At 40.3% G+C, this 26,591-nt stretch overlaps 1 protein-coding gene across 1 annotated transcript in view; it reads right to left on the bottom strand.

Moving 5' to 3' along the window:
• Positions 1 to 1,000: 1,000 nt before the first annotated feature.
• The window catches only part of LOC124005219 (peptidyl-prolyl cis-trans isomerase FKBP8-like), a 56,870-nt gene continuing 31,279 nt past the window's right edge, over positions 1,001 to 26,591 (bottom strand). The window contains exons 4-8 of the mRNA XM_046314298.1: positions 20,417 to 20,634; positions 5,383 to 5,561; positions 5,084 to 5,161; positions 1,968 to 2,102; positions 1,001 to 1,860 (exon numbers count right to left, since the gene is read on the bottom strand). Coding sequence (XP_046170254.1) covers positions 1,774 to 1,860; positions 1,968 to 2,102; positions 5,084 to 5,161; positions 5,383 to 5,561; positions 20,417 to 20,634 — 697 coding nt within the window. The 3' untranslated portion in view covers positions 1,001 to 1,773. The remainder of the gene's footprint in view (positions 1,861 to 1,967; positions 2,103 to 5,083; positions 5,162 to 5,382; positions 5,562 to 20,416; positions 20,635 to 26,591) is intronic.

Below are 26,591 nucleotides of genomic sequence, written 5' to 3'. Positions count from 1 at the left end.
AGTTCAATGTAACAGTGATAGGTTTAGGCTACTACATGATACTCAAATTTTCCCTATACCCATCATGAGGTTGCTACAACCTAGCCCATGAATGACAGTTTCTAATGTAGGTGCACACCGGTCGAGAGCAGTGGTGATTTTACCATGTAAATCTTGGTGGGGCAAAAAAACTAATGTGGGATGCATGCCAGCAACGCCACAACACTAAACATTACATTAATTGCACTATAACAGTGACAAACAGTGCCCACAAACTGTTAGGGCCTACATAGACCTGTCCCAACATCAGTCCCAACATCTTACCACCACTACACCTTGCTATCAGTTGAGCCTTCTCTGGCAGCGAAACAGTTCATTCAGCCTCATTTACTGCCTTTAAAAAAAACATAGCTGATATGGCTGACTTGCTTAAACAAATGTGGTTTCTATTGACAATTGAGATGTACAAACTATGCAATAAAGGGATGACAAGCGGATAAGAGGAGATCTGTAATTTCGATTAAGACATTAATGTGCGAGTTAGGATGGACGTAGTCAATCTAACAATTTGTTTAGCACTTTTGAAACGTACAGCGGCAGAATTCAGAACATGGGCCGTTCTTACCTGTACACCAAGTCAGAACCGTTTGTTAAATAAAGCGGGCATTTAAGCAGACAATGAAGCTCTTACAATATTCAATGATTACATTTCTCTAAAACAGGTTATAGGTTACATTTGCACCACCAAGTCTGAATAGTAGATGAAATTAAGAGATAAATATACCAAATCTTTCAGGTGAGGCACATGGGATACTAACATCTTACTACACAACATACATTTAGTATTACTTTCTTAACTACAGTATACATATCTCCCTGGCATATTACATAATTTATGCAGCTGCATACAAGACATTTTGGACTCACCTTGTTGTGCTGTGCTCACTTGAACAGGAAGGTGGTGCTGCAGTCCTTCGTGGGCAAATGTTGTCATCAAAATCTGGCATTCTTTGGATTCATGGGAACTCGGGGGAAAAAAACAAGGTTGAATCATGATGACGTCATTAATCTTCAGGTTGTAGTTCTAGAAAGAGGCCAGATTTACAATTCCGAGGTTGACTCATTTATTCCCGATTTGTCCAGTTGACTTGAACTCACTGAAGTCAAGTTTTCGTAGTTCCGAGTTAACAGTTGTTTTGAGCGCTGCACAAGTCATGCATCATTGACAGCATGGCCAATTTTGAATGTTCATCATTAACCCCTTAGTCTCAGATTTGGGACCACAAATCCCCTTCACTGAATAGCAGGATAGTGATTGCTTTGCAATGACTGGAATATAGCTATTAAAGTATGCAGCTTAACTGATGTTGTTTCTGTATCAACAGACAGTACACTTTCATGTATTAGATTTTCCATTGACATAGATACAATTTATTGGGACACATATATCCTGTTATTACAGAAGCCCCCTCATTCATTCAAGACATTGACCATGTGACTATTCCAGTCTGAGTTTTGTACTAAAATGGATTCTATCACAAAGCTGTTTTGTTAAAAAAAGAAAGAAGAAAAAAAAAAGACATTGCATACATTCTTCGGAAGAAGCGCCATTCGTTTACTCTGTTACACTCAAATAAACACAATCTGTAGTGCAAATGTTGGAGCTGCTACAGTATGTCAGTGATGGTTGATACAGGTTTAATCCATAGTTCAGTGCAGTGTTTTATTTATTATTCACAGCAGACACAAGTCAGTTTACTATTCATGAGCTGGACAGTTCCTTTGCAGAAGACGTCAGTTTCTTGCAGTCAGAACCACTGACGTCACTAAACTGCCCAAGGCCACCACCAGAGCACCAAGCAGGAACTTCCATGAAATTCCCTGAAACACCAAGTGACGCAATGTCAAAAAACAGTCATGTTTTTTTCCTACTTGTGAACTGAATTCAACTGAAACATTTCACTCAGGGAAAGTTCTCAGTGGCTTACAGGTGGCTTCTTGTTAGGAGTCAGAAATGGGGCAATATTGTCTCCAAGGAGCTGGGCAGGTTTGGCTTGCCACTTCTGGGTGTTTTTGCCTCCTGATTGCCTTTTCACTAGCTTTGACAGCTCAACATGGATGGCCTGGGAAGGGAAAGAGACAGACTGTAGTCACTTCCTTTAACCTCAATGTGAAACTAAATTCACATGTTTCATGTGTGTACTCATAAAGGACAATCTTATACAATAGAGTATTTTAGCAGTGAAGTATGCTAGGTGGATTGTCATTGAGAATGAGGTTGCAGTATAGGAGTTGACCAGTAGATGGTAGCATAGATCATATTAAATGCAACAATCTCAGTCCAAGTCATAGTTGGACTTAATCAGTTTGAATTAGATCCCCTAATGTTGACATTCTTGACACTCGCATTTTGTTTATCTTTCTAGCATAAAATGTCATTGTCAACCAATATTATACAACAAATATATGGCAGTTTCTTGTTAAGCCCTCACCAAAGTTGTCTTTTTAAATACATATTTTTATTATTTAATTTTCCTTGTTTCAGGTCAACATCACAAACTAATTGTATATATGTAGATATAAGGTAACATAAAACAGTGACAGTAAACAAAAACACACGCAAAAAAACAAGATTTAAACATTCACTTTCAGTTCTCTGCTCTCTTACAATCTTCCATTACCCTTAACAATCTTTCTTTTCATTCAACCTGGAGTCAGCTTTCATTACATGCCTTTATTAATTTGACTGGTGTGTGTGGCTGTAGTATATCAAAGAGTTCAGTTGTATCAACAGAAGACCCGTAGACTCACAGCCTTTTTTATATGAACACTTCTCAGGGTATCTGCGAGATTAGGGTGAAGAGATAGTTAAAAGGGTCACATAATATATAGGGTCTCCTTCCTTGTTCCTAAAGATATAGCACACATTTTCTCCTGTGGCAGCACTTTAAAGATCTCACAGTACCACTGATTTATTGTGGGTGGCATGTCTTTTATCCAGTTAAGGAGAATGCATTTGCGGGCCATAAAGAGTTAAGGAGATTGAGCTGTGCTAAGGTAAGGTAAGTGAGAACCTGTTTCCTACGACACCCAGTACAAATAGCCATGAGTCCATTCTTATAGGACATCTGAACATGCCATCCAGCTCCATTTATACATTTTCCCAGAAATCTTCCCATGTGGACATGGGTGTCATTTTCCTGCCTAAACTTACAGCAGGTATCAGAGAATTCTGCATTCATTTTTATTACATATAATGGGAGTCCTATGAACCCTTTGCATATTCGTATATTGCATCTCTTGCACCTTGTTGCAGGTGAACAGTCTGCTTGCCTTGAGCATAGCCTTCTGTACAGTTTTGGAGTTCTGAGCCTTTTCCCAGCTCCGTTTCTCATACCTTAGTCAGGGTACTTGAGCTACTTGCAACATTTGTGTGTATAGCAGCATAAAAGTAGGACATAAAGTGCTTAGGTCTTTCAGCTTTCTACAAGAGATTGTCAACTGGGGTTCATATTGGGTTCTGGGGGGAACACCATCTTAGATTCATTAAAATGTCTTACTTGCAGATAGCCAAAGAATTGTCTGTGTGGTATAGAAAATGTTTGTTGGATTTCCTGAAACGATAGCAATGGCTCAGTTGTTTTGTAGTGTACTTAGTTTCACATTTCTTTTTATTTGGTAGGGTCTCGGTAGCCTAATCGTCATTGTTCATTCTAGTGATACTGAAATTACAGTACTGGTTAGATTTTTTTATAGGACTTAAATTAATGATGAGATTTGATGACAAAACTCTGGTCAAACAAAAGATTGTTGTTCTTTCTTATCAAGATGATTGATTGATAATAATGGAATATTTCTGGTAGTAGGCAGTGTCGATAGTGCAAAAAGGCTTTTATATGTCATTTGGATTCCGAATGTTTCTGCTTTTCAATTCCTTACCTACTCAGCTAAATGAGGTCTCTGGGGGTAAAGATTGTTTTATCCACCATCAAGGCAAGGGTGTAATTACCAAGGCAGCAGATATTTTAGTTTTGTCTAGACAACAGTGTCTCACCACCACCAGTGCACACTTCAGGTCAAGCCAAATAGGGCGATGGCCACAGAAAAGCACATTCAGAGCATGGTTTAAAAACAAAAAACAAACACACAACACTCAGAATTATATCATTATTTTTGGGGGGGCATAATGATATTATTAACTAACTGTAGGCCCTCATTGCAACTTTAATCCTAATGGAAGACTTAAAGGTGTTAAATTAATGAAAATGTTGATTTGCTTTATTAGTGTGACATCAGTGTTTCCAGACAGCTCTAATCTTTGTGGCTGAGTAGAGAATTTTGCAGACAGCAATAGGAGCAAGACAGAACAGGTCTTCTTCACTGTGGCTATAGAACTAACACTACACAATGATCTTTGCAAAGTGTCTGGGCTCTAGTACCTTTGGTTGACTTTTCTTTGCTAAACGATATTGTGCCCATGAGCAAAATCTGAGGTGAGTTTTCAGTCTGCAGTTTTTTCTGGTAATGGAAAAACATTTAATTCCACATGTTCTAGTCTAAACCAATACAGAGGCTAAATCCACCATAATTGTTTTTGAAGCACACACCCATTATACATTTTGGTGGAATTTTCCATGACTGGGTCTTCATATTCTCAGATTCTTAGCTTTTGTCAAGTAAACATGCTGTGTGACAAAGTAGAGTGACAACTGGGAATGTAGTTTCCAATTCAAGTTCACTACTTTAAGTGCTGTAAAATACAACACAAACCGATGCCCAACAGCTTTTTTTTTGGCATCACTTTGACTTTGGCAGTATTGGGCTATAGTACATACTATAGCCCAATAACGCTGTTAACTAAGGGTGAACTGTGAGTCACACACTACTCCAGACATGATTTAAGAACTTGTTGAGTATTGTACTGTATCATTTTATTTCCATCACATCTCTTGCCTAGTGTCAGCTGTCTTTTTGATTGGGAAATAATTTCAGGGACCTGTAGTGGACATGGATCCTTGATCTGTTTGTGGGGGGGTTGGATTTCACTAGCAGGCTAGGGTGAGGTGGAGGTGGTGAGAACCTAGAGATAGTCTTTCTATCTCACCTTGGTGGACGGCTCCAGTTTCAGAGCCTTCTTCAGTATCTCCATGGCCTCCCCGTATTCGCTCTTGTCTGACAGAAGCTGCAAACAGATTGCAATATCTCTGAACAGCTAAATCAACATCATCCTTCAGTAGTATACTGTACATGTTTCAGTTGTACATGTTGATTTGCAGTAGATCTTTACACTCATCTAAAATATCTGAATAGGGTTATGTAACAGAATTATTCATGCACCCAGGCACTGTAGACTAATGACAGTGGATTGAAGGTGAGGTAATGTGATGTTAGTGTGTCCCTCACCTTTCCTGTTCTGAAGAGGGCTTTGACATTTTGTGGGTCCAGGGACAAAACATCCCGACTGGTGTGTAGTGCATCATCGTACTGCTCCAGTTTCAGCTGAGCCGCTGCCAGGTTGTTGAGACACTTCACCCGGTAGTCCTGCACCTCCTCCCCCTCCTCCAGCACAGCACTTCCACCATCTAGGGGAAACAGGCCACACAGCCTCTCACACCTGGGCTATTGTTATGTATATGTATGGGAGCCCCAGTCTTTCTAGGTTTCAGGGAGAATTATATACTTACAAAGGAACTGAACGGAGGAGAGACTGGGTATTTGATGTACTAAGGACATCTGTATGTTTGTTTGCCACAGTTATAAAAATCCACTATTAAAGGCCTAGTGCAGTCAAATACGTGATGGTCCTGTATTTTATATACACTGAGTATACCAAACATTAGAAACACCTTAGTATTGAGTTGCAAGGCCCCCCCCCCCTTTTGCCCTCAGAACAGCCTCAATTCGTCAGGCATGAACTCTACAAGGTATCAAATAATATGTTATTGGTCACATACACATATTTAGCAGATATTATTGTGGGTGTAGTGAAATGCTCGAGAAAGCATACCACAGGGATCAAATCTAATCTAATTTCATTTATCACATGCGACGAATACAACAGGTGTCACCTTACGTGAAATGCATACTTACAAGCCCTTAACCAACAATGCAGTTTTAAGAAAAATAAGAGTGAAGAAAAAATATTTACCAGATAAACTGAAGTAAAAAATAAAACAGCTACAATAAAATAACAATAACAAGGCTACAGTTTTAGTCAGAAGTTTACATACACTTAGGTTGGAGTCATTTAAACTCATTTTTCAACCACTCCACATATTTCTTGTTAACAAACTATAGTTTGGCAAGTTGGTTAGGACATTTACTTTGTGCATGACACAAGTTATTTTTCCAACAATTGTTTACAGACAGATTATTTAAAAAATAATTCACTGTATCACAATTCCAGTGGGTCAGAAGTTAACACACTAAGTTGACTGTGCCTTTAAACAGCTTGGAAAATTCCACCTTCTGATAGGCTAATTTACTTAATTGGAGTCAATTGGAGGTGTACCTGTGGATGTATTTCAAGGCCTACCTTCAAACTCAGTGCCTCTTTGCTTGACATCATGAGAAAATCAAAAGAAATCAGCCAAGACCTCAGAAAAAACAATGTAGACCTCCACAAGTCTGGTTCATCCTTGGGAGCAATTTCCAAATGCCCGAAGGTACCGCGTTCATCTGTACAAACAATAGTACGCAAGTATAAACACTATGGGACCACACAGCCGTCATACCGCTCAGGAAGGAGACACGTTCTGTCTCCTAGAGATGAACGTACTTTGGTGCGAAGTGCAAATCAATCCCAGAACAACAGCAAACGATCCTGTGAAGATGCTGGAGGAAACAGGTACAAAAGTATCTTCATAGTAAATCGAGTCTTATGTCGACACAACCTGAAAGTCCGCTCAGCAAGGAAGAAACCACTGCTCAAAAACCGCCATAAGAACGCCACACTACGGTTTGCAACTGCACATGGGGACAAAGATTGTACTTTTTGGAGATTTAAAAAAAAAATGTTTGGATGGAAAAGGGGACGCTTGCAAACCAAAGAACACCATCCCAACCGTGAAGCACGGAGGTGGCAGAATCATGCAATGTGGGGGTGCTTTGCTGCAGGAGTGACTGGTGCACTTCACAAAATAGATGGCATCATGGGGAAAGAAAATTATGTGGATATATTGAAGCAACATCTCAAGACATCAGTCAGGAAGTTAAAGCCTGGTCACAAAAGGTTCTTCCAAATGGACAATGACCCCAAGCATACTTCCAAAGTTGTGCCAAAATGGCTTAAGGACAACAAAGTCAATATATTGGAGTGGCCATCACAAGACCGGACCTCAATTCTATAGAAAATTTGTGGGCAGAACTGAAAACGCGTGTGCAAGCAAGAAGGCCTACAAACCTGACTCAGTTACACCAGCTCTGTCATGAGGAATGGGCAAACATTCACCCAACTTCTTGTGGGAAGCTTGTGGAAGGCTACACAAAACGTTTGACCCAAGTAAAACAATTTAAAGGCAATGCTACCAAATACTAATTGAGAGTATGTAAACTTCTGACCCACTGGGAATGTGATGAAAGAAATAAAAGCTGAAATAAATAATTCTCTCTACTATTATTCCGACATTTCACATTCTTATAATAAAGTGGTGATCCTAACTGTCCTAAGACAGGGAATTTTTACTAGTATTACATTTCAGGAGTTTTTAAATGTATTTGGCTAAGGTATATGTAAACTTCCGACTTCAACTGTATATACAGGGGGTAATTGAGGTAATATGTCCATGTAGGTAGGGGTAAAGTGACTATGCATAGATAATAAACAGCGAGTAGCAGCAGTGTAAAAAATGTAGAATATTTTGAGGATCTGAGGACCCATGCTAAATCTTTTCAGTCTCCTGGGGGAGAATAGGTGTTGTCGTGCACTCTTCACAACTGTCTTGGTGTTTTTGCACCATTATAGTTTGTTGGTGATGTGGACACCAAGGAACATGAAGCGGGTAGATGTGTTGTTGTCTACCCTTTTCACCTGGGGCGGCCCGTCAGGAAGTCCAGGATCCAGTTGCAGAGGGAGGTATTTAGTCCCAGGGTGCTTAGCTTAGTGCTGAGCTTTAAAGTCTCTATAGTGTTGAACGCTGAGCTGTAGTCAATGAACAACATTCTCACGTAGGTGTTCCTTTTGTCCAGGTGGGAAAGGGCAGTGTTTGAGTGCAATAGAGATTGCGTCAACTGTGGATCTGTTGGGGCGGTATGCAAATTGCTGGCCCATGTTGACTCTAATACCTCCCACAGTTGTGTCAAGTTGGCTGGATGTCGTTTGGGTGGTATACCATTCTTGATAGACACAGGAAACTGTTGAGTGTGAAAAACCCAGCAGCGTTGCAGTTCTTGACACAAACCGGTGCACTTGACACCTACTACCATACCCTGTTCAAAGGCAATTCAATCTTTTGTCTTGCCCAATCACCCTCCGAATGGCACACATATACACGATCTCAATTGTCTCAATGTTTAAAAATCCTTATTTAACCTGTCTCCTCCCCTTCATCTACATTGATTTGAAGTGGATTTAACAAGTGACATCAATAAGGGATCATAGCTTTCACCTGGTCAGTCAATGTCATGTTCTTAAACCTTTTGTGGTGTTAATGTTTTTGTTATTCACCCAATGTTCGCGGGTCTGATGGACCCACAAAATTATAAGCGTTTTTAAAACAATACAGCCATAACAATTAATGTAAAAATACTTCAAACGTAGATGTTGACATATCAATTACAAGCAATATAGACAGCATACATGGTTAATATTTGCCATTTACTTCTGCTAGATCACATTTATCAATAAAAGTGCTATTTGTTTGTTTTCATAAAATGTGATTTTTGAAAACAAAATTAAATTATAATCAAGACATGGGTGGAGTAAATCATGTTTATCTTGAACAAATATAAATGAAACAAGGTTTTCATCACTATTGATGTTTATTGCTTTGAAGTGAACAAATTGCAAGGAAAAATTTAAAGACAGTATTTTATGGAAATGATTAAACATTAACATTTTAAGGCCGGTCTACACACCACATGAGGGACAGAGGTTTACTGTGTGTGTGTTCCAAATGTATTTCTTGCACTTGATGCATGTTTACGGTGTCTTCCTGTCCTTCTTGGGTCCACACACATCACACGCTTCTTCTTGTTGCTACCAGCTGCAATCTAGAATGATGAAAACACTTAGTTCAGGAATTGTACTAACATCTCACTCACTCACATATATAGTTATAGCAGGCCAAGGTAGGAGAGTCGGACACACACAGGGAAGAACATCACTCACACTTCCGGTATTGGAGTTGTTGGTTCTGTGGGTCGGGCGGATGGGGCACCAGCATCCTCCTCACGATGGCTGCAGAAGCTGGGAACCTTGTAATATGTTGCCTCCTCTGGATTTGAGGTCTTACCAATGCCTTGCCCAGCTCCTCGAGAAAGAGCCATCTCCTCTGGAACTTCCCTCTCTCCCAATCTGGGTTCAGCGCCATCCAGATGACAAATGTGTTGTACGCTGATATGTCCAAGATGTTGGAGAATATCACAAGTGGCCAGCGTAGGGTTCTTATTTGACATATGTAGCCAGTCACCAGCTTGTCTAAATTGTCCACACCTCCTTTTGTGGCATTGTAATCCATCATGATTTCAATTTTTTGATGGTCCTGGCCACAGATTCTCCCATCCCTATGCAGCATACTCATGAGTACCACATTTTCTCCTTTCTTTGGCACATAGGACACTAGGTATGTGTGTAGGCAGTGAACACAAACTCTGAGGAATTCATATACCTGTTCTGTGTATTCAACAGCGGATTTGGGAGCTATAGCTTGTTTTTTAGTACTGTTCTTACCATAGTCAGCTTCCTCTTGAGGAGCTCCTGTCCCAGTTTGTGCAAAGTAAAAAAGTTATTGCATGTGATGTTGTGGACACAGAGTCCCTGTGTCACATCCAGGACAACCTGCATCCCTTGGTTCTTTTCAGGGGCTCCTCCATCTGGCTTCCCTGTATACGCTTGCAAGTTCCGCACATATGATAAAGCAGCATCACAGGCAGCCCAGATCTTGATTCCATATTTTAGATGGTATGTACTGCCTGAAGGGGCAGCGGCCTCTAAATGACATAAGCTGCTCATCTATAATAATGTTGGGCCAGGGTTGTAAAACTTGTCCCACACTGACCTGATTGCAGCTAGCTTGTCTCTCTGTGGAGAATCCTGGAAATTATGTGGAAGTTTTGTTGCACGGAAAAGTTATCTGCAAGTTCCTGCATCCCACAGGGATTCTGTGGATTCTCCATTGGATCTGAAAACACCAGCAAGGATAAGAACCCCAAAGTATGGATGTAAATGAGTTTGGTCCATCTCCTTCCATCTCTCTCCAAAAACATGCCTTCCCTCCAAATTAGTCCAGTCCAGAATGATTTTCTGGATGGTGTCTGGGTTGAACAGTTCAGAAGAAGACTTTATGTCCTGCACATCTGTAACTGCCATCCGTGTCGGCCCTGGTTGCATCCTTGTCATATTGGCAGCCATGCGGGGTGGCTCATTCCTTGGGCAATTTCACCATTCAATTTTCACCGTTTGACCTCAGCCAGCCACCTTTCAATTTCACAATTTTTTGTAATTTAAAAAACATTTTTTTACCCCAATTATGTGGTATCCAATTGTTTTTTAGTAGCTACTATCTTGTCTCATCGCTACAACTCCCGTACGCTCTTGGGAGATGAAGGTTGAAAGTCATGCGTCCTCCAATACACAACCCAACCAAGCCGCACTGCTTCCTAACACAGCGCGCATCCAACCCGGAAGCCAGCCGCACCAATGTGTTGGATGAAACACTGTGCACCTGGCAACCTTGGTTAGCGCGCACTGCGCCCGGCACGCCACAGGAGTTGCTGGTGCGCGATGAGACAAGGACATCCCTTCGGCCAAGCCCTCCCTAACCCGGACGGTCGCCCCACGGACTTCCCGGTCGCGGCCGTTACGACAGAGCCTGGGCGCGAACCCAGAGTCTCTGGTGGCACAGCTGGCGCTGCAGTACAGCGCCCTTAACCACTGTGCCACCTGGGAGGCCCACAATTTTTTGACATTCATATTTTCTCCTCCTGCAGGCTGCTGTTGAGCTAGTTGCTGACGGGCTGGTCCTGAGGCTGGCTGATGTTCAATATCATCCTCTTCTTCCAACTCACTGTCAGACTCCGAATTGACAGAGACATGATTCACATATTCGGAAAATTCTTCATCTTCCAAAGTGGAAGACATTCCTTCCACACTAGCTTCCCTCTCTGCAAAAATTATTTCTAAGGCCCTCTGAGCAGTGATTATTTCTGCCTTACTGATTGATTGTGGTAAGGAGCCACACATGCAAAGCTATTTATTTGTTGTGTCCCTCCCCCAATGTGCACCTGGCTGGGGTAGAGTGTAGGATGAATACAGCTTTTTATTTTACAACCTGTCAAAATGATGTATTGTAATAACATTGTGCACCTTCCCGCAATACATTGTGTAGTTTCACACACTACAAAGGATAAAGAGTGCAAGAAAAGCGGGAGACAGGCAGACAGGCAAGGAGACAGACCGGTTATTGGTGCTATGTTGAATCAGTAGGCCCAGGAGGAGGAAGACCGAAGGTACATAGCAAACCTTGTTGTTTAATTTGTACTTGTTTTCACCTACACACAAAATTTTCCACACTTGTATTACCCTCAGGCTCAGTGGACTCAAACAGCACATATGTAATATACATCTGTAGGGTGGTGCACAAATGTAGGGTGGTGCACAAATGTAGGGTGGTGCACAAATGTAGGGTGGTGCACAAATGTAGGGTGGTGCACAAATGTAGGGTGGTGCACAAATGTAGGGTGGTGCACAAATGTAGGGTGGTGCACAAATGTAGGGTGGTGCACAAATGTAGGGTGGTGCACAAATGTAGGGTGGTGCACACATGTGTTTTCATTGAGGCCAATGACTCTCAGGTTTAATCAATTATTCATTGTATAATTTTTCTTTCAGTAAACATTTGAAAATGGGTCCCACAGACCCGAACACCACACAGGGGTTAGTGTTTTGTGTACTCAGTGTATATGCCGACACTGTGAGTTTGGAATAATACTGTGGAAATGATGACAATGCTCTTTTAGTTTATGGGAGAGTGGGGTAAGTTGAACAACCCATTGTTTCTAGGAAATTATACACACAATTAATTAATAATACAAAAATAATAATAATTGGACCTAATATTTAGAAAGAGGTTATCCTTTCTTGGAGTCTGAGAAACCTTATTGAAAAAGTGGTAAGCAAATAACATTTTGACCAAGTCAAATTCATTTGTTGTGTTTTGAGATTTAAGAGATTTGTGTTTCATGATGCTTGTATCTAAACCAAAGTAGATATTTTTAAGATTGTTCTATAACTGATTTGGGTTCTCTAAACCTAGCATGAAAGTGCAATCTTGTAGCTGTGTGGGCTAATATAATCAAAACATTTGGCTTGGTGTTGGCCACTTATCTCTGCCTTGGAAAAATGTCTGTTTTCTTGTCAAACCATCAAATCCATATGCTCATTTTGGAGCCGTTTTCAAATCCATATGCTCATTTTGGAGCCGTTTTCAAATCCATATGCTCATTTTGGAGCCGTTTTCAAATCCATATGCTCATTTTGGAGCCGTTTTCAAATCCATATGCTCATTTTGAGAGTTTTCAAATCCATACGCTCATTTTTCAAATCCATATGCTCATTTTGGAGCCGTTTTCAAATCCATACGCTCATTTTGGAGCCGTTTTCAAATCCATACGCTCATTTTGGAGCCGTTTTCAAATCCATACGCTCATTTTGGAGCCGTTTTCAAATCCATACGCTCATTTTGGAGCCGTTTTCAAATCCATACGCTCATTTTGTTTTCAAATCCATACGCTCATTTTGGAGCCGTTTTCAAATCCATACGCTCATTTTGGAGCCGTTTTCAAATCCATACGCTCATTTTGGAGCCGTTTTCAAATCCATACGCTCATTTTGGAGCCGTTTTCAAATCCATACGCTCATTTTGGAGCCGTTTTCAAATCCATATGCTCATTTTGGAGCCGTCTTCAAATCCATATGCTCATTTTGGAGCCGTCTTCAAATCCATATGCTCATTTTGGAGCCGTCTTCAAATCCATATGCTCATTTTGGAGCCGTCTTCAAATCCATATGCTCATTTTGGAGCCGTCTTCAAATCCATATGCTCATTTTGGAGCCGTTTTCAAATCCATATGCTCATTTTGGAGCCGTTTTCAAATCCATATGCTCATTTTGGAGCCGTTTTCAAATCCATATGCTCATTTTGGAGCCGTTTTCAAATCCATATGCTCATTTTGGAGCCGTTTTCAAATCCATATGCTCATTTTGGAGCCGTTTTCAAATCCATATGCTCATTTTGGAGCCGTTTTCAAATCCATATGCTCATTTTGGAGCCGTTTTCAAATCCATATGCTCATTTTGGAGCCGTTTTCAAATCCATATGCTCATTTTGGAGCCGTTTTCAAATCCATATGCTCATTTTGGAGCCGTTTTCAAATCCATATGCTCATTTTGGAGCCGTTTTCAAATCCATATGCTCATTTTGGAGCCGTTTTCAAATCCATATGCTCATTTTGGAGCCGTTTTCAAATCCATATGCTCATTTTGGAGCCGTTTTCAAATCCATATGCTCATTTTGGAGCCGTTTTCAAATCCATATGCTCATTTTGGAGCCGTTTTCAAATCCATATGCTCATTTTGGAGCCGTTTTCAAATCCATATGCTCATTTTGGAGTTTTCAAATCCATATGCTCATTTTTTTCAAATCCATATGCTCATTTTGGAGCCGTTTTCAAATCCATATGCTCATTTTGGAGCCGTTTTCAAATCCATATGCTCATTTTGGAGCCGTTTTCAAATCCATATGCTCATTTTGGAGCCGTTTTCAAATCCATATGCTCATTTTGGAGCCGTTTTCAAATCCATATGCTCATTTTGGAGCCGTTTTCAAATCCATATGCTCATTTTGGAGCCGTTTTCAAATCCATATGCTCATTTTGGAGCCGTTTTCAAATCCATATGCTCATTTTGGAGCCGTTTTCAAATCCATATGCTCATTTTGGAGCCGTTTTCAAATCCATATGCTCATTTTGGAGCCGTTTTCAAATCCATATGCTCATTTTGGAGCCGTTTTCAAATCCATATGCTCATTTTGGAGCCGTTTTCAAATCCATATGCTCATTTTGTTTTCAAATCCATATGCTCATTTTGGAGCCGTTTTCAAATCCATATGCTCATTTTGGAGCCGTTTTCAAATCCATATTTTGCTCATTTTGGAGCCGTTTTCAAATCCATATGCTCATTTTGGAGCCGTTTTCAAATCCATATGCTCATTTTGGAGCCGTTTTCAAATCCATATGCTCATTTTGGAGCCGTTTTCAAATCCATATGCTCATTTTGGAGCCGTTTTCAAATCCATATGCTCATTTTGGAGCGTTTTCAAATCCATATGCTCATTTTGGAGCCGTTTTCAAATCCATATGCTCATTTTGGAGCCGTTTTCAAATCCATATGCTCATTTTGGAGCCGTTTTCAAATCCATATGCTCATTTTGCGTCATTTTTCAAATCCATATGCTCATTTTGGAGCCGTTTTCAAATCCATATGCTCATTTTGGAGCCGTTTTCAAATCCATATGCTCATTTTGGAGCCGTTTTCAAATCCATATGCTCATTTTGGAGCCGTTTTCAAATCCATATGCTCATTTTGGAGCCGTTTTCAAATCCATATGCTCATTTTGGAGCCGTTTTCAAATCCATATGCTCATTTTGGAGCCGTTTTCAAATCCATATGCTCATTTTGGAGCCGTTTTCAAATCCATATGCTCATTTTGCTCATTTTGGAGCCGTTTTCAAATCCATATGCTCATTTTGGAGCCGTTTTCAAATCCATATGCTCATTTTGGAGCCGTTTTCAAATCCATATGCTCATTTTGGAGCCGTTTTCAAATCCATATGCTCATTTTGGAGCCATTTTTTTCAAATCCATATGCTCATTTTGGAGCCGTTTTCAAATCCATATGCTCATTTTGGAGCCGTTTTCAAATCCATATGCTCATTTTGGAGCCGTTTTCAAATCCATATGCTCATTTTGGAGCCGTTTTCAAATCCATATGCTCATTTTGGAGCCGTTTTCAAATCCATATGCTCATTTTGGAGCCGTTTTCAAATCCATATGCTCATTTTGGAGCCGTTTTCAAATCCATATGCTCATTTTGGAGCCGTTTTCAAATCCATATGCTCATTTTGGAGCCGTTTTCAAATCCATATATGCTCATTTTGGAGCCGTTTTCAAATCCATATGCTCATTTTGGAGCCGTTTTCAAATCCATATGCTCATTTTGGAGCCGTTTTCAAATCCATATGCTCATTTTGGAGCCGTTTTCAAATCCATATGCAAATCCATATGCTCATTTTGGAGCCGTTTTCAAATCCATATGCTCATTTTGGAGCCGTTTTCAAATCCATATGCTCATTTTGGAGCCGTTTTCAAATCCATATGCTCATTTTGGAGCCGTTTTCAAATCCATATGCTCATTTTGGAGCCGTTTTCAAATCCATATGCTCATTTTGGAGCCGTTTTCAAATCCATATGCTCATTTTGGTTTTCAAATCCATATGCTCCGTTTTCAAATCCATATGCTCATTTTGGAGCCGTTTTCAAATCCATATGCTCATTTTGGAGCCGTTTTCAAATCCATATGCTCATTTTGGAGCCGTTTTCAAATCCATATGCTCATTTTGGAGTTTTCAAATCCATATGCTCATTTTGGAGCCGTTTTCAAATCCATATGCTCATTTTGGAGCCGTTTTCAAATCCATATGCTCATTTTGGAGTTTTCAAATCCATATGCTCATTTTCGTTTTCAAATCCATATGCTCATTTTGGAGCCGTTTTCAAATCCATATGCTCATTTTGGAGCCGTTTTCAAATCCATATGCTCATTTTGGAGCCGTTTTCAAATCCATATGCTCATTTTGGAGCCGTTTTCAAATCCATATGCTCATTTTGGAGCCGTTTTCAAATCCATATGCTCATTTTGGAGCCGTTTTCAAATCCATATGCTCATTTTGGAGCCGTTTTCCAAATCCATATGCTCATTTTGGAGCCGTTTTCAAATCCATATGCTCATTTTGGAGCCGTTTTCAAATCCATATGCTCATTTTGGAGCCGTTTTCAAATCCATATGCTCATTTTGGAGCCGTTTTCAAATCCATATGCTCATTTTGGAGCCGTTTTCAAATCCATATGCTCATTTTGGAGCCGTTTTCAAATCCATATGCTCATTTTGGAGCCGTTTTCAAATCCATATGCTCATTTTGGAGCCGTTTTCAAATCCATATGCTCATTTTGGAGCCGTTTTCAAATCCATATGCTCATTTTGGAGCCGTTTTCAAATCCATATGCTCATTTTCAAATCCATATGCTCATTTTGGAGCCGTTTTCAAATCCATATGCTCATTTTGGAGCCATATGCTCATTTTGGAGCCGTTTTCAAATCCATATGCTCATTTTGTTTTCAAATCCATATGCTCATTTTGGAGCCGTTTTCAAATCCATATGCTCATTTTGGAGCCGTTTTCAAATCCATATGCTCATTTTGGAGCCGTTTTCAAATCCATATGCTCATTTTGGAGCCGTTTTCAAATCCATATGCTCATTTTGGAGTTTTCAAATCCCGTTTTCAAATCCATATGCTCATTTTGGAGCCGTTTTCAAATCCATATGCTCATTTTGGAGCCGTTTTCAAATCCATATGCTCATTTTGGAGCCGTTTTCAAATCCATATGCTCATTTTGGAGCCGTTTTCAAATCCATATGCTCATGGAGCCGTTTTCAAATCCATATGCTCATTTTGGAGCCGTTTTCAAATCCATATGCTCATTTTGGAGCCGTTTTCAAATCCATATGCTCATTTTGGAGCCGTTTTCAAATCCATATGCTCATTTTGGAGCCGTTTTCAAATCCATATGCTCATTTTGGAGCCGTTTTCAAATCCATATGCTCATTTTGGAGCCGTTTTCAAATCCATATGCTCATTTTGGAGCCGTTTTCAAATCCATATGCTCATTTTGGAGCCGTTTTCAAATCCATATGCTCATTTTGGAGCCGTTTTCAAATCCATATGCTCATTTTGGAGCCGTTTTCAAATCCATATGCTCATTTTGGAGCCGTTTTCAAATCCATATGCTCATTTTGGAGCCGTTTTCAAATCCATATGCTCATTTTGGAGCCGTTTTCAAATCCATATGCTCATTTTGGAGCCGTTTTCAAATCCATATGCTCATTTTGGAGGTTTTCAAATCCATATGCTCCGTTTTCAAATCCATATGCTCATTTTGGAGCCGTTTTCAAATCCATATGCTCATTTTGGAGCCGTTTTCAAATCCATATGCTCATTTTGGAGCCGTTTTCAAATCCATATGCTCATTTTGGAGCCGTTTTCAAATCCATATGCTCATTTTGGAGCCGTTTTCAAATCCATATGCTCATTTTGGAGCCGTTTTCAAATCCATATGCTCATTTTGGAGCCGTTTTCAAATCCATATGCTCATTTTGGAGCCGTTTTCAAATCCATATGCTCATTTTGGAGCCGTTTTCAAATCCATATGCTCATTTTGGAGCCGTTTTCAAATCCATATGCTCATTTTGGAGCCGTTTTCAAATCCATATGCTCATTTTGGAGCCGTTTTCAAATCCATATGCTCATTTTGGAGCCGTTTTCAAATCCATATGCTCATTTTGGAGGTTTTCAAATCCATATGCTCATTTTGGAGCCGTTTTCAAATCCATATGCTCATTTTGGAGCCGTTTTCAAATCCATATGCTCATTTTGGAGCCGTTTTCAAATCCATATGCTCATTTTGGAGCCGTTTTCAAATCCATATGCTCATTTTGGAGCCGTTTTCAAATCCATATGCTCATTTTGGAGCCGTTTTCAAATCCATATGCTCATTTTGGAGCCGTTTTCAAATCCATATGCTCATTTTGGAGCCGTTTTCAAATCCATATGCTCATTTTGAGCCGTTTTCAAATCCATATGCTCATTTTGGAGCCGTTTTCAAATCCATATGCTCATTTTGGAGCCGTTTTCAAATCCATATGCTCATTTTGGAGCGTTTTCAAATCCATATGCTCATTTTGGAGCCGTTTTCAAATCCATATGCTCATTTTGGAGCCGTTTTCAAATCCATATGCTCATTTTGGAGCCGTTTTCAAATCCATATGCTCATTTTGGAGCCGTTTTCAAATCCATATGCTCATTTTGGAGCCGTTTTCAAATCCATATGCTCATTTTGGAGCCGTTTTCAAATCCATATGCTCATTTTGGAGCCGTTTTCAAATCCATATGCTCATTTTGGAGCCGTTTTCAAATCCATATGCTCATTTTGGAGCCGTTTTCAAATCCATATGCTCATTTTGGAGCCGTTTTCAAATCCATATGCTCATTTTGGAGCCGTTTTCAAATCCATATGCTCATTTTGGAGCCGTTTTCAAATCCATATGCTCATTTTGGAGCCGTTTTCAAATCCATATGCTCATTTTGGAGCCGTTTTCAAATCCATATGCTCATTTTGGAGCCGTTTTCAAATCCATATGCTCATTTTTTTTCAAATCCATATGCTCAGCCGTTTTCAAATCCATATGCTCATTTTGGAGCCGTTTTCAAATCCATATGCTCATTTTGGAGCCATTTTTCAAATCCATATGCTCATTTTGGAGCCGTTTTCAAATCCATATGCTCATTTTGGAGCCGTTTTCAAATCCATATGCTCATTTTGGAGCCGTTTTCAAATCCATATGCTCATTTTGGAGCCGTTTTCAAATCCATATGCTCATTTTGGAGCCGTTTTCAAATCCATATGCTCATTTTGGAGCCGTTTTCAAATCCATATGCTCATTTTGGAGCCGTTTTCAAAAATCCATTTTATGCTCATTTTGGAGCCGTTTTCAAATCCATATGCTCATTTTGGAGCCGTTTTCAAATCCATATGCTCATTTTGGAGCCGTTTTCAAATCCATATGCTCATTTTGGAGCCGTTTTCAAATCCATATGCTCATTTTGGAGCCGTTTTCAAATCCATATGCTCATTTTGGAGCCGTTTTCAAATCCATATGCTCATTTTGGAGCCGTTTTCAAATCCATATGCTCATTTTGGAGCCGTTTTCAAATCCATATGCTCATTTTGGAGCCGTTTTCAAATCCATATGCTCATTTTGGAGCCGTTTTCAAATCCATATGTTCATTTTGGAGCCGTTTTCAAATCCATATGCTCATTTTGGAGCCGTTTTCAAATCCATATGCTCATTTTTTCTGCCTTTGACATTTGATTATTCTTTTTTACTTTTTATTTAACATTTATTTAACTAGGCAAGTCAATAAAGAACTCATTCTTCTGTACAATGACGGCCTACCATTAGTTTAAGATATTTGAGGGATTGTTGTTAGCAGAGCTATGTTAGGATCTAGATTAGGGGGATGGAGCAGCTATTCAAGGATTTACAGGATATTCTAGAGACAGACAAGGTTGATTCATCTCGCTTAGATTCCAGGAGTGTGGTTATGCCATTGTGTATTCACGTGTGAATGGTGACTAGAGACCTAAAACAGAGTGTTTTGATGCAAGTTTTATTTATATGTTTTATTTATTTATCTGACAGAAACCATCCCAGCATGTGATCCTTTGCTTTACAAAAACACAATGCCTTATGCCAATACATCGTAGTGCAATGACTATCTGCGGTAATCCCAAGAGAAACGTGTATATATCTGTTGGGATATGCAGTGATAATTCTAATGCAGATATTCAATGATTGAGTTATATGCCATCTTTTGAATTTCTGAATATTCTTTAGCGTTATCTCATCCGGCAAATTCACAGTCTTGTTGCATCGAATATATTCATTGCTTATTAAGTGCTGAGGAAAATGTAACCATTGGCCCATCATCATTGATACATTTAGAGGCAGCCCATGCTCTTCTCCTCACTGACTCATTTCTGTCAAATGTCTCTCTTGGGTCCACCCTGCCTTTCCAGCAATTAAAATGATTAAGGACCTTGAATTAACATGAAAGTTTATTAGGTTTGATTACCATAAGAATGAACAATGACATTTCTCCTGACAGTCACCTCTGGTGGATGTGCCTCTGCATTACGATAGTATGATTAGTGCTGAGATGGACTAGCAGTAAGCCATGAGGAGACTATCATGCAATTGGGTGCTGGAAATGTGGAAGCTGTATTTTTCTGAAGTGTGCTAATTATTTAAAAAAATCTGTTTACTGCTGTGCGCGTGTACGTGTGTATGTAGCAGGATGCACGTGATGAAGGTAGGGATTACCTTTAGTGCGTGTAGTAAGGACATCCAGAGCCATCCAGTAGGCCCTGGTAGCCATGCTGTACTCCTCCCTCTGGAAATGGAAGTTCCCCCGCTCTCGTTTCTGGTTGCCGATGCGTATACGGTCAGACATGGGGAGAATCAGGGGGTCGGGCTTCTCTCTGATGTTCAGGAGTTGTAGCTGGTAGAGTAAGGGGGCCCAGGCTGGAATATCAGGCTCCCTGACGAAAAAACAAATACACACACACATAAACAAACCTTCAATCACACTCAGACTGGAGCAATGTGGAGAGCCTCAGACAATGGGCATTGTCTAAATATCTTTGATTGTCACACATCCTTGTATGTAAATATGCTGGGTCAGTGCATGTAATAGCTCGTATGTTGACGTGCAAACATCACAAAAACATTTGTTCTGAAGTCATTCTCCACATGCCTTCATTTGCTAATATCACAACTAAGTTTTACGTTGTTTTGGTTACATCTTAATTGATTGGACTGCATATTGACCGGTGACTTCACCTGCAATATATATTAGTAGACACCCAATTTCTGCTATCTAGTCAATAGGGAACTGGTACTGTTAAAATGTGATATATTCCTGTCTTGTTGAAAAGTTAATGGTCATGCGCACATCCTTAAACAACTAAGGTATTTGGCTAATAAAGGATACTTGAAAAAGAAGAGAGAGGTGCGCACACTGAGTATGCTCCAGTTTGTCACCTTTAATGGACAACGTTTTGATCCTTCATGGATCTTCGTCAGGTCATATTGGATCGAAGTGTTGTCCAGTAAAGGTGGTCAATTTGGGAGCATATTCAGTGTGCGGGCCTCTCTTCTTTTTCATATTCCTGTCCATTCACACTCGTTTAGACAGCTGTTCTCTCCCAGGGCAGTGTTGATACAGTGAATTAAAGTCTAATATGTAAGTCAGCATGAGTACTTGGGTTTGTGAACTTGTGAGGGTATTCCAATCCCTCAAAACAGGCAAGAAATGTAATCTGGTCCACCTTTGAGTTACACCTGTGAGTTACTGATTGCTTCAGCTTACTCAAGATTCACTCAGAGGGAACGTTAATTTGGTTCTCCAGCTGATCATATGGTCCCTTTGACCCCATAGCACACAATAGAGTATAATCATTAACTGGGTAACGGCTCTGATTCTGATGTGTCCACACATGCATGACATGGGCTCTCTTAATTTGGTGATGTTTAGCAGAGGGAGCAGTAGGTTGAACTTAGTGGAACTTATTTTGGTGGAAAGCTCCACAATTCCCATACCAAATGTGAACATCTAGAAGGTACAGTGCACAGCCCTTGCTTAATTATAGGACAAGTGGTAAACCCCCTCTCATTATTGTCCAGCATTCAATCTAAATACATAATTATCAGGTGCCATTCTGATTCATTTGCTTCCTAAGTATATCAAGGTCATACTGTATGCCAAAATAAATGAATAAAACTCACTTCACTTAAAAAAAAAACGGAAATAAAAAAAGTAGGGGATCATATTCGAAAATGCAGTTCTAAAAAGTATTGGTCTGAAACTAAGCCTGATACTGATAAGTCCAGTTGTCATTGTTGCAAGGGGATAGCACTGTGGTGTGTCAGATCATGAATTATTCAAACAGGTTGTGTCAATTACACAATGTATGTCTATCTAACAGAATTAGTATAGCTCCAGTCACTGTGTGGCTGTATCAGGAGGTGGAATCGGGTTACCTTTTCACCTCTCCACCCAAGGGACAACATCCTGTGTTATGTGATGCAGGAGCATGTAGCAGATGAGCTACAGTATGGCCTTGGAAACATGAGATAGATCCCTTTGCTTGGGACTGGAGGAAGTAGGGGCTTTGGATGAGTAGACAAAAAAAGAACTAGCGGTCACGTTCTGACCTTAGTTCCTTTATTATGTCTTTGTGTTAGTTTGGTCAGGGCGTGAGTTGGGGTGGGTAGTCTATGTTCTTTTGTCTATGTTGTATTTCTGTGTTTGGCCTGGTATGGTTCTCAATCAGAGGCAGCTGTTGATTGTTGTCTCTGATTGAGAATCATACTTAGGCAGCCTGTTTTCCCCATTTTGGTTGTGGGTGATTGTTTTCTGTTTGCGTATTCCTTACAGAACTGTTTCGTTTTCGTTCTCGCTCTTTATTATTTTTGTCATTACAATGTTCAGTTTATTTTGTTTATTAAGATGAACACTTAACACGCTGCACCTTAGTCCTCTTCTCCTTCACCAGACGAAAACTGTTACACTAGCTTTGTGTAGATTTCAGACTCCACCATTAGTGATGCTGACCCTTTTCAATGTGACTAGCTCGTAGATGGTGGAGGCTCCTCAGAGGAGGAAGTGGAGGACCATCCTCCTCATTGAATTTCATAAAAATAAAAATTAAAAACATTAATAGATAAAACTATACTAAATATAATCACATCACCAAATAATTTATTAAAACACACTATTTTGCAAAGAAGGTCTACTGTAGCATCAACAGTACTCTCTAGGGTAGCACCATGGTGTAGCCGGAAGACAGCTAGTTTCCATCCTCCTCTGGGTAGATTGGCTCATGTTTCTCAACCCCTTCCACAAACTTACACAGTAATTATGACAACTTCCGGAGGATGTCATCCAACCTATCAGAGCTTTTGCAGCATGAACTGACATGTTGCCACCCAATAAAAGGATCAGAGATTGAATCTAGTACTGAACGCATAAACTACAGCTAGCTAGCACTGCAATGCATAAAATGTGATGAGTAGCTGACCATAAGAGAGAAAAAGACAGAACAGTTTTGATCAAATATCTTTCTTTCAAAATGAAGAAGCAAGAGAGAAATAGAGAGCCATTTTTTCACTTGCTTAGCTAGCAAATGCAGCTAGCTAGTTTAGCCTAGTGAAACACCCTGCTCAAACAGAGGGATGCTATGCTAGCTAGCTGGCTATGATTTTCCAACACAACACTGGAACACTTCCAAGTCAAGGTAAACTTTTTCGTTTGACTAATTTATTGCCACCGGGGCCCGCCAGTGTAACTGCTTACTGACTGCACACTGTAACCTTACTGCTTAATTGTAATGGGTTTACTAACTCATTAGTTCTATAAGTTATGCTAACTATGACGTTACTTTCGCTAATATGATGAGAACGATGTAGGTTGTGTCTAGCGGTTTGGTTTGGAAATGATTTTTTGCCTGGTCATATACAGCTGATGCGTTGTGTATTGAAGTCCACAAGCGAAGGGAAGAGGTGAGAGGAGGAGAGTGCATAGGCACAAGACAGAATACAACGTGGCTGCTATGAAAGTGAACTGTGTTCACGCGTGTTCAAGTGTGTATTCATTCCACCTATTCTGTTTTTTTTTTACAATTCTTAAACGGAAGCAAAAGGAACAAAACCTTGAATAAATATACCTGAATTTGTCCAATAGAAACTCTCTTGCAACTGTTGGACTAACGATTACACCCAATATCAGCTAGATGCAGGTTACAGTCCGAGGCGGTATTGAATGTCACTGTCTGTCACCTCAAAGTTGTCTCTCGACCTGTGTGCACCTACTGTACATTTTAAACGTTCATTCATATGCCAGGTTGTAGCAATCTCATGATGCGTATAGGGAACATTTGTGTGTCATGTAGTAGCCTAAACATATCAATGTTACATTGAACTGGGTGAATGGAATATGAATCACAGTCATCCAATATGCTGTAATAGAAAATAATTGTCCTCCCTCATCTTGAACGGTACTGACCACTACTGCTCGTAGAATATTCAGATTTAGTATATGTAGATGTATAGCTGAATTTGATCACAGCCATGCTTACTGTAGGTGAACCCACAGAGCCTAGGTCCATGCAATATTTATCGGACAGGACCCTTCGAAGAGTTAATCTCCCCTTCGGTGTCTTGGGCAAGTGTCCATAAGCACAGATGTGCGATGGAATGTATTCACAAAGTGAATGTGTTTATGTTCTGCCTGTGGTTTTGAAACATTCAAAGTTAATTGGGCTATTACTGGAAACTGTAATAAATCCCAAATGGCTTTGATAGGTTGGATATACTGTATTGTTGTTTGTCCTTTTTATTGCATACTACAGAGGAAGTATCCTTTCATGATCTGTCATCAATCTGTCCACCACCTTTCTTGACAAGTCCTCACAGGCATTATATTTATTTAATGCAAATGTGAATAGTTGATTTATTTTAAAAGAGCACAACTTCATATGGGATTTTCTTCTCATCCTGGTCACACATTCCACCTTCATATGGGATATTCTTCTCATCCTTGTCACACATTCCACCTTCATATGGGATTTTCTTCTCATCCTGGTCACACATTCCACCTTCATATGGGATTTTCTTCTCATCCTGGTCACACATTCCACCTTCATATGGGATTTTCTTCTCATCCTGGTCATACATTCCACCTTCATATGGGATTTTCTTCTCATCCTGGTCAGACATTCCACCTTCATATGGGATTTTCTTCTCAATCTGGTCACACATTCCACCTTCATATGGGATTTTCTTCTCATCCTGGTCACACATTCCACCTTCATATGGGATTTTCTTCTCATCCTGGTCACACATTCCACCTTCATATGGGATTTTCTTCTCATCCTGGTCACACATTCCACCTTCATATGGGATTTTCTTCTCATCCTGGTCACACATTCCACCTTCATATGGGATTTTCTTCTCATCCTGGTCACACATTCCATGAAAATCCATTGACCAGGATATATAACAATCACTGAGAATGTATAAATAGACAAACTAGAACAGTGATTTGATTCTATGTGCCGTATAGTTTTGCCTTTCTGCTCTTAACTCACTCCATTTCACAACAGTCCAAAGGCTAGCCTACATTACAAGCTGTTCAATACACAAACAGCTACTCAAACTGGCTGGCTGGAGGCTAAGACAAGAAGGTCACTGTGCCAAAGGGGTCCAGTTAGGGTAATTTCACTGGTTGAGATAAACTTGCTAAAGGTGTTTGTGTGTAAATTGTAATAGATAGTTTACTGGGGAATTCCTCAGAGAAAAACAACAGGCCAATTTTGTTACTGTGGCCTTTGTGCATCTTTGTTTCAGAGAATTTCACAGCAACTGTTTCCTTTCCATTTTAATTTTGTTTCATAGGGAAGCTAGGAACTATCTTTTGTACTGCTATCAAAATTGCATCACAGGGTCTCCCGAGTGGCGCAGTGGTCTAAGACACTGCATTTTTAAATTTTAACCTTTATTTAACCAGGCAAGTCAGTTAAGAACACATTCTTATTTTCAATGATGGCCTGGGAACAGTGGGTTAACTGCCTGTTCAGGGGCAGAACGACAGATTTGTACCTTGTCAGCTCGGGGGTTTGAACTCGCAACCTTCCGGTCACTAGTCCAACGCTCTAACCACTAGGCTGCGCTGCCGCCCCAGCGTGCTGTGCATCACAGTGCTAGAGGCGTCACTACAGGCTGTCGCAGCCGGCCGTAACCGGGAGACCCATGAGGCGGCTCACAATTGGCCCAGCGTCATCCAGGTTAGGGGAGGGTTTGGCTGGCCGGGATGTCCTTGTCCCATCGCTCTCTAGCGACTCCTTGTGGCGGGCCAGGGCGCATGCACGCTGACTTCAGTCACCAGCTGTACGGTGTTTCCTCCGACACATTGGTGCAGCTGGCTTCTGGGTTAAGCGAGCAGTGTGTCAAGGTCGTGTTTCGGAGGAGGCATGGCTCTCGACCTTTGCCTCTCCCGAGTCCGTACGGGCGATGGGACAAGATTGTAACTACCAATTGGATATCACGAAATAGGGGAGAGAAATGGGGGTGAAAAGTGAACAAAAATATAAAATAAAGTGTATCATAGGCCTAAAATCAATGAGCCCTGTCAGTCATGTCAGGAGAAAGCTGCATTGTTACTTTAACTTTCCAGTTACTTCTTATTACACTGGGTGTAAATAATGTAGCTAACTAGCTACTGCAGCAGCCTTTCAGTCCTGTGTATAGATCAGTTTAACACTTGATATCTAAACTGGTAATGAAGCTTACACAGTGCATTAAGGGAGACATCTGTTTTATCTTGGTGGGATCAAGATGAATAGCCTTTAAACAATCCAATCCAAACAATCCAATCACAACACCATGATCAGCAGGCCAGTCTCAGCCACAGCACAGCCTTGTTATTTCTCTGCTGACA

Source organism: Oncorhynchus gorbuscha, linkage group LG01 (assembly GCF_021184085.1).
Source record: "Oncorhynchus gorbuscha isolate QuinsamMale2020 ecotype Even-year linkage group LG01, OgorEven_v1.0, whole genome shotgun sequence".
In the NCBI taxonomy this organism is placed as follows: domain Eukaryota; kingdom Metazoa; phylum Chordata; class Actinopteri; order Salmoniformes; family Salmonidae; genus Oncorhynchus; species Oncorhynchus gorbuscha.
This window is presented reverse-complemented; position numbering and strand designations above follow the sequence as displayed.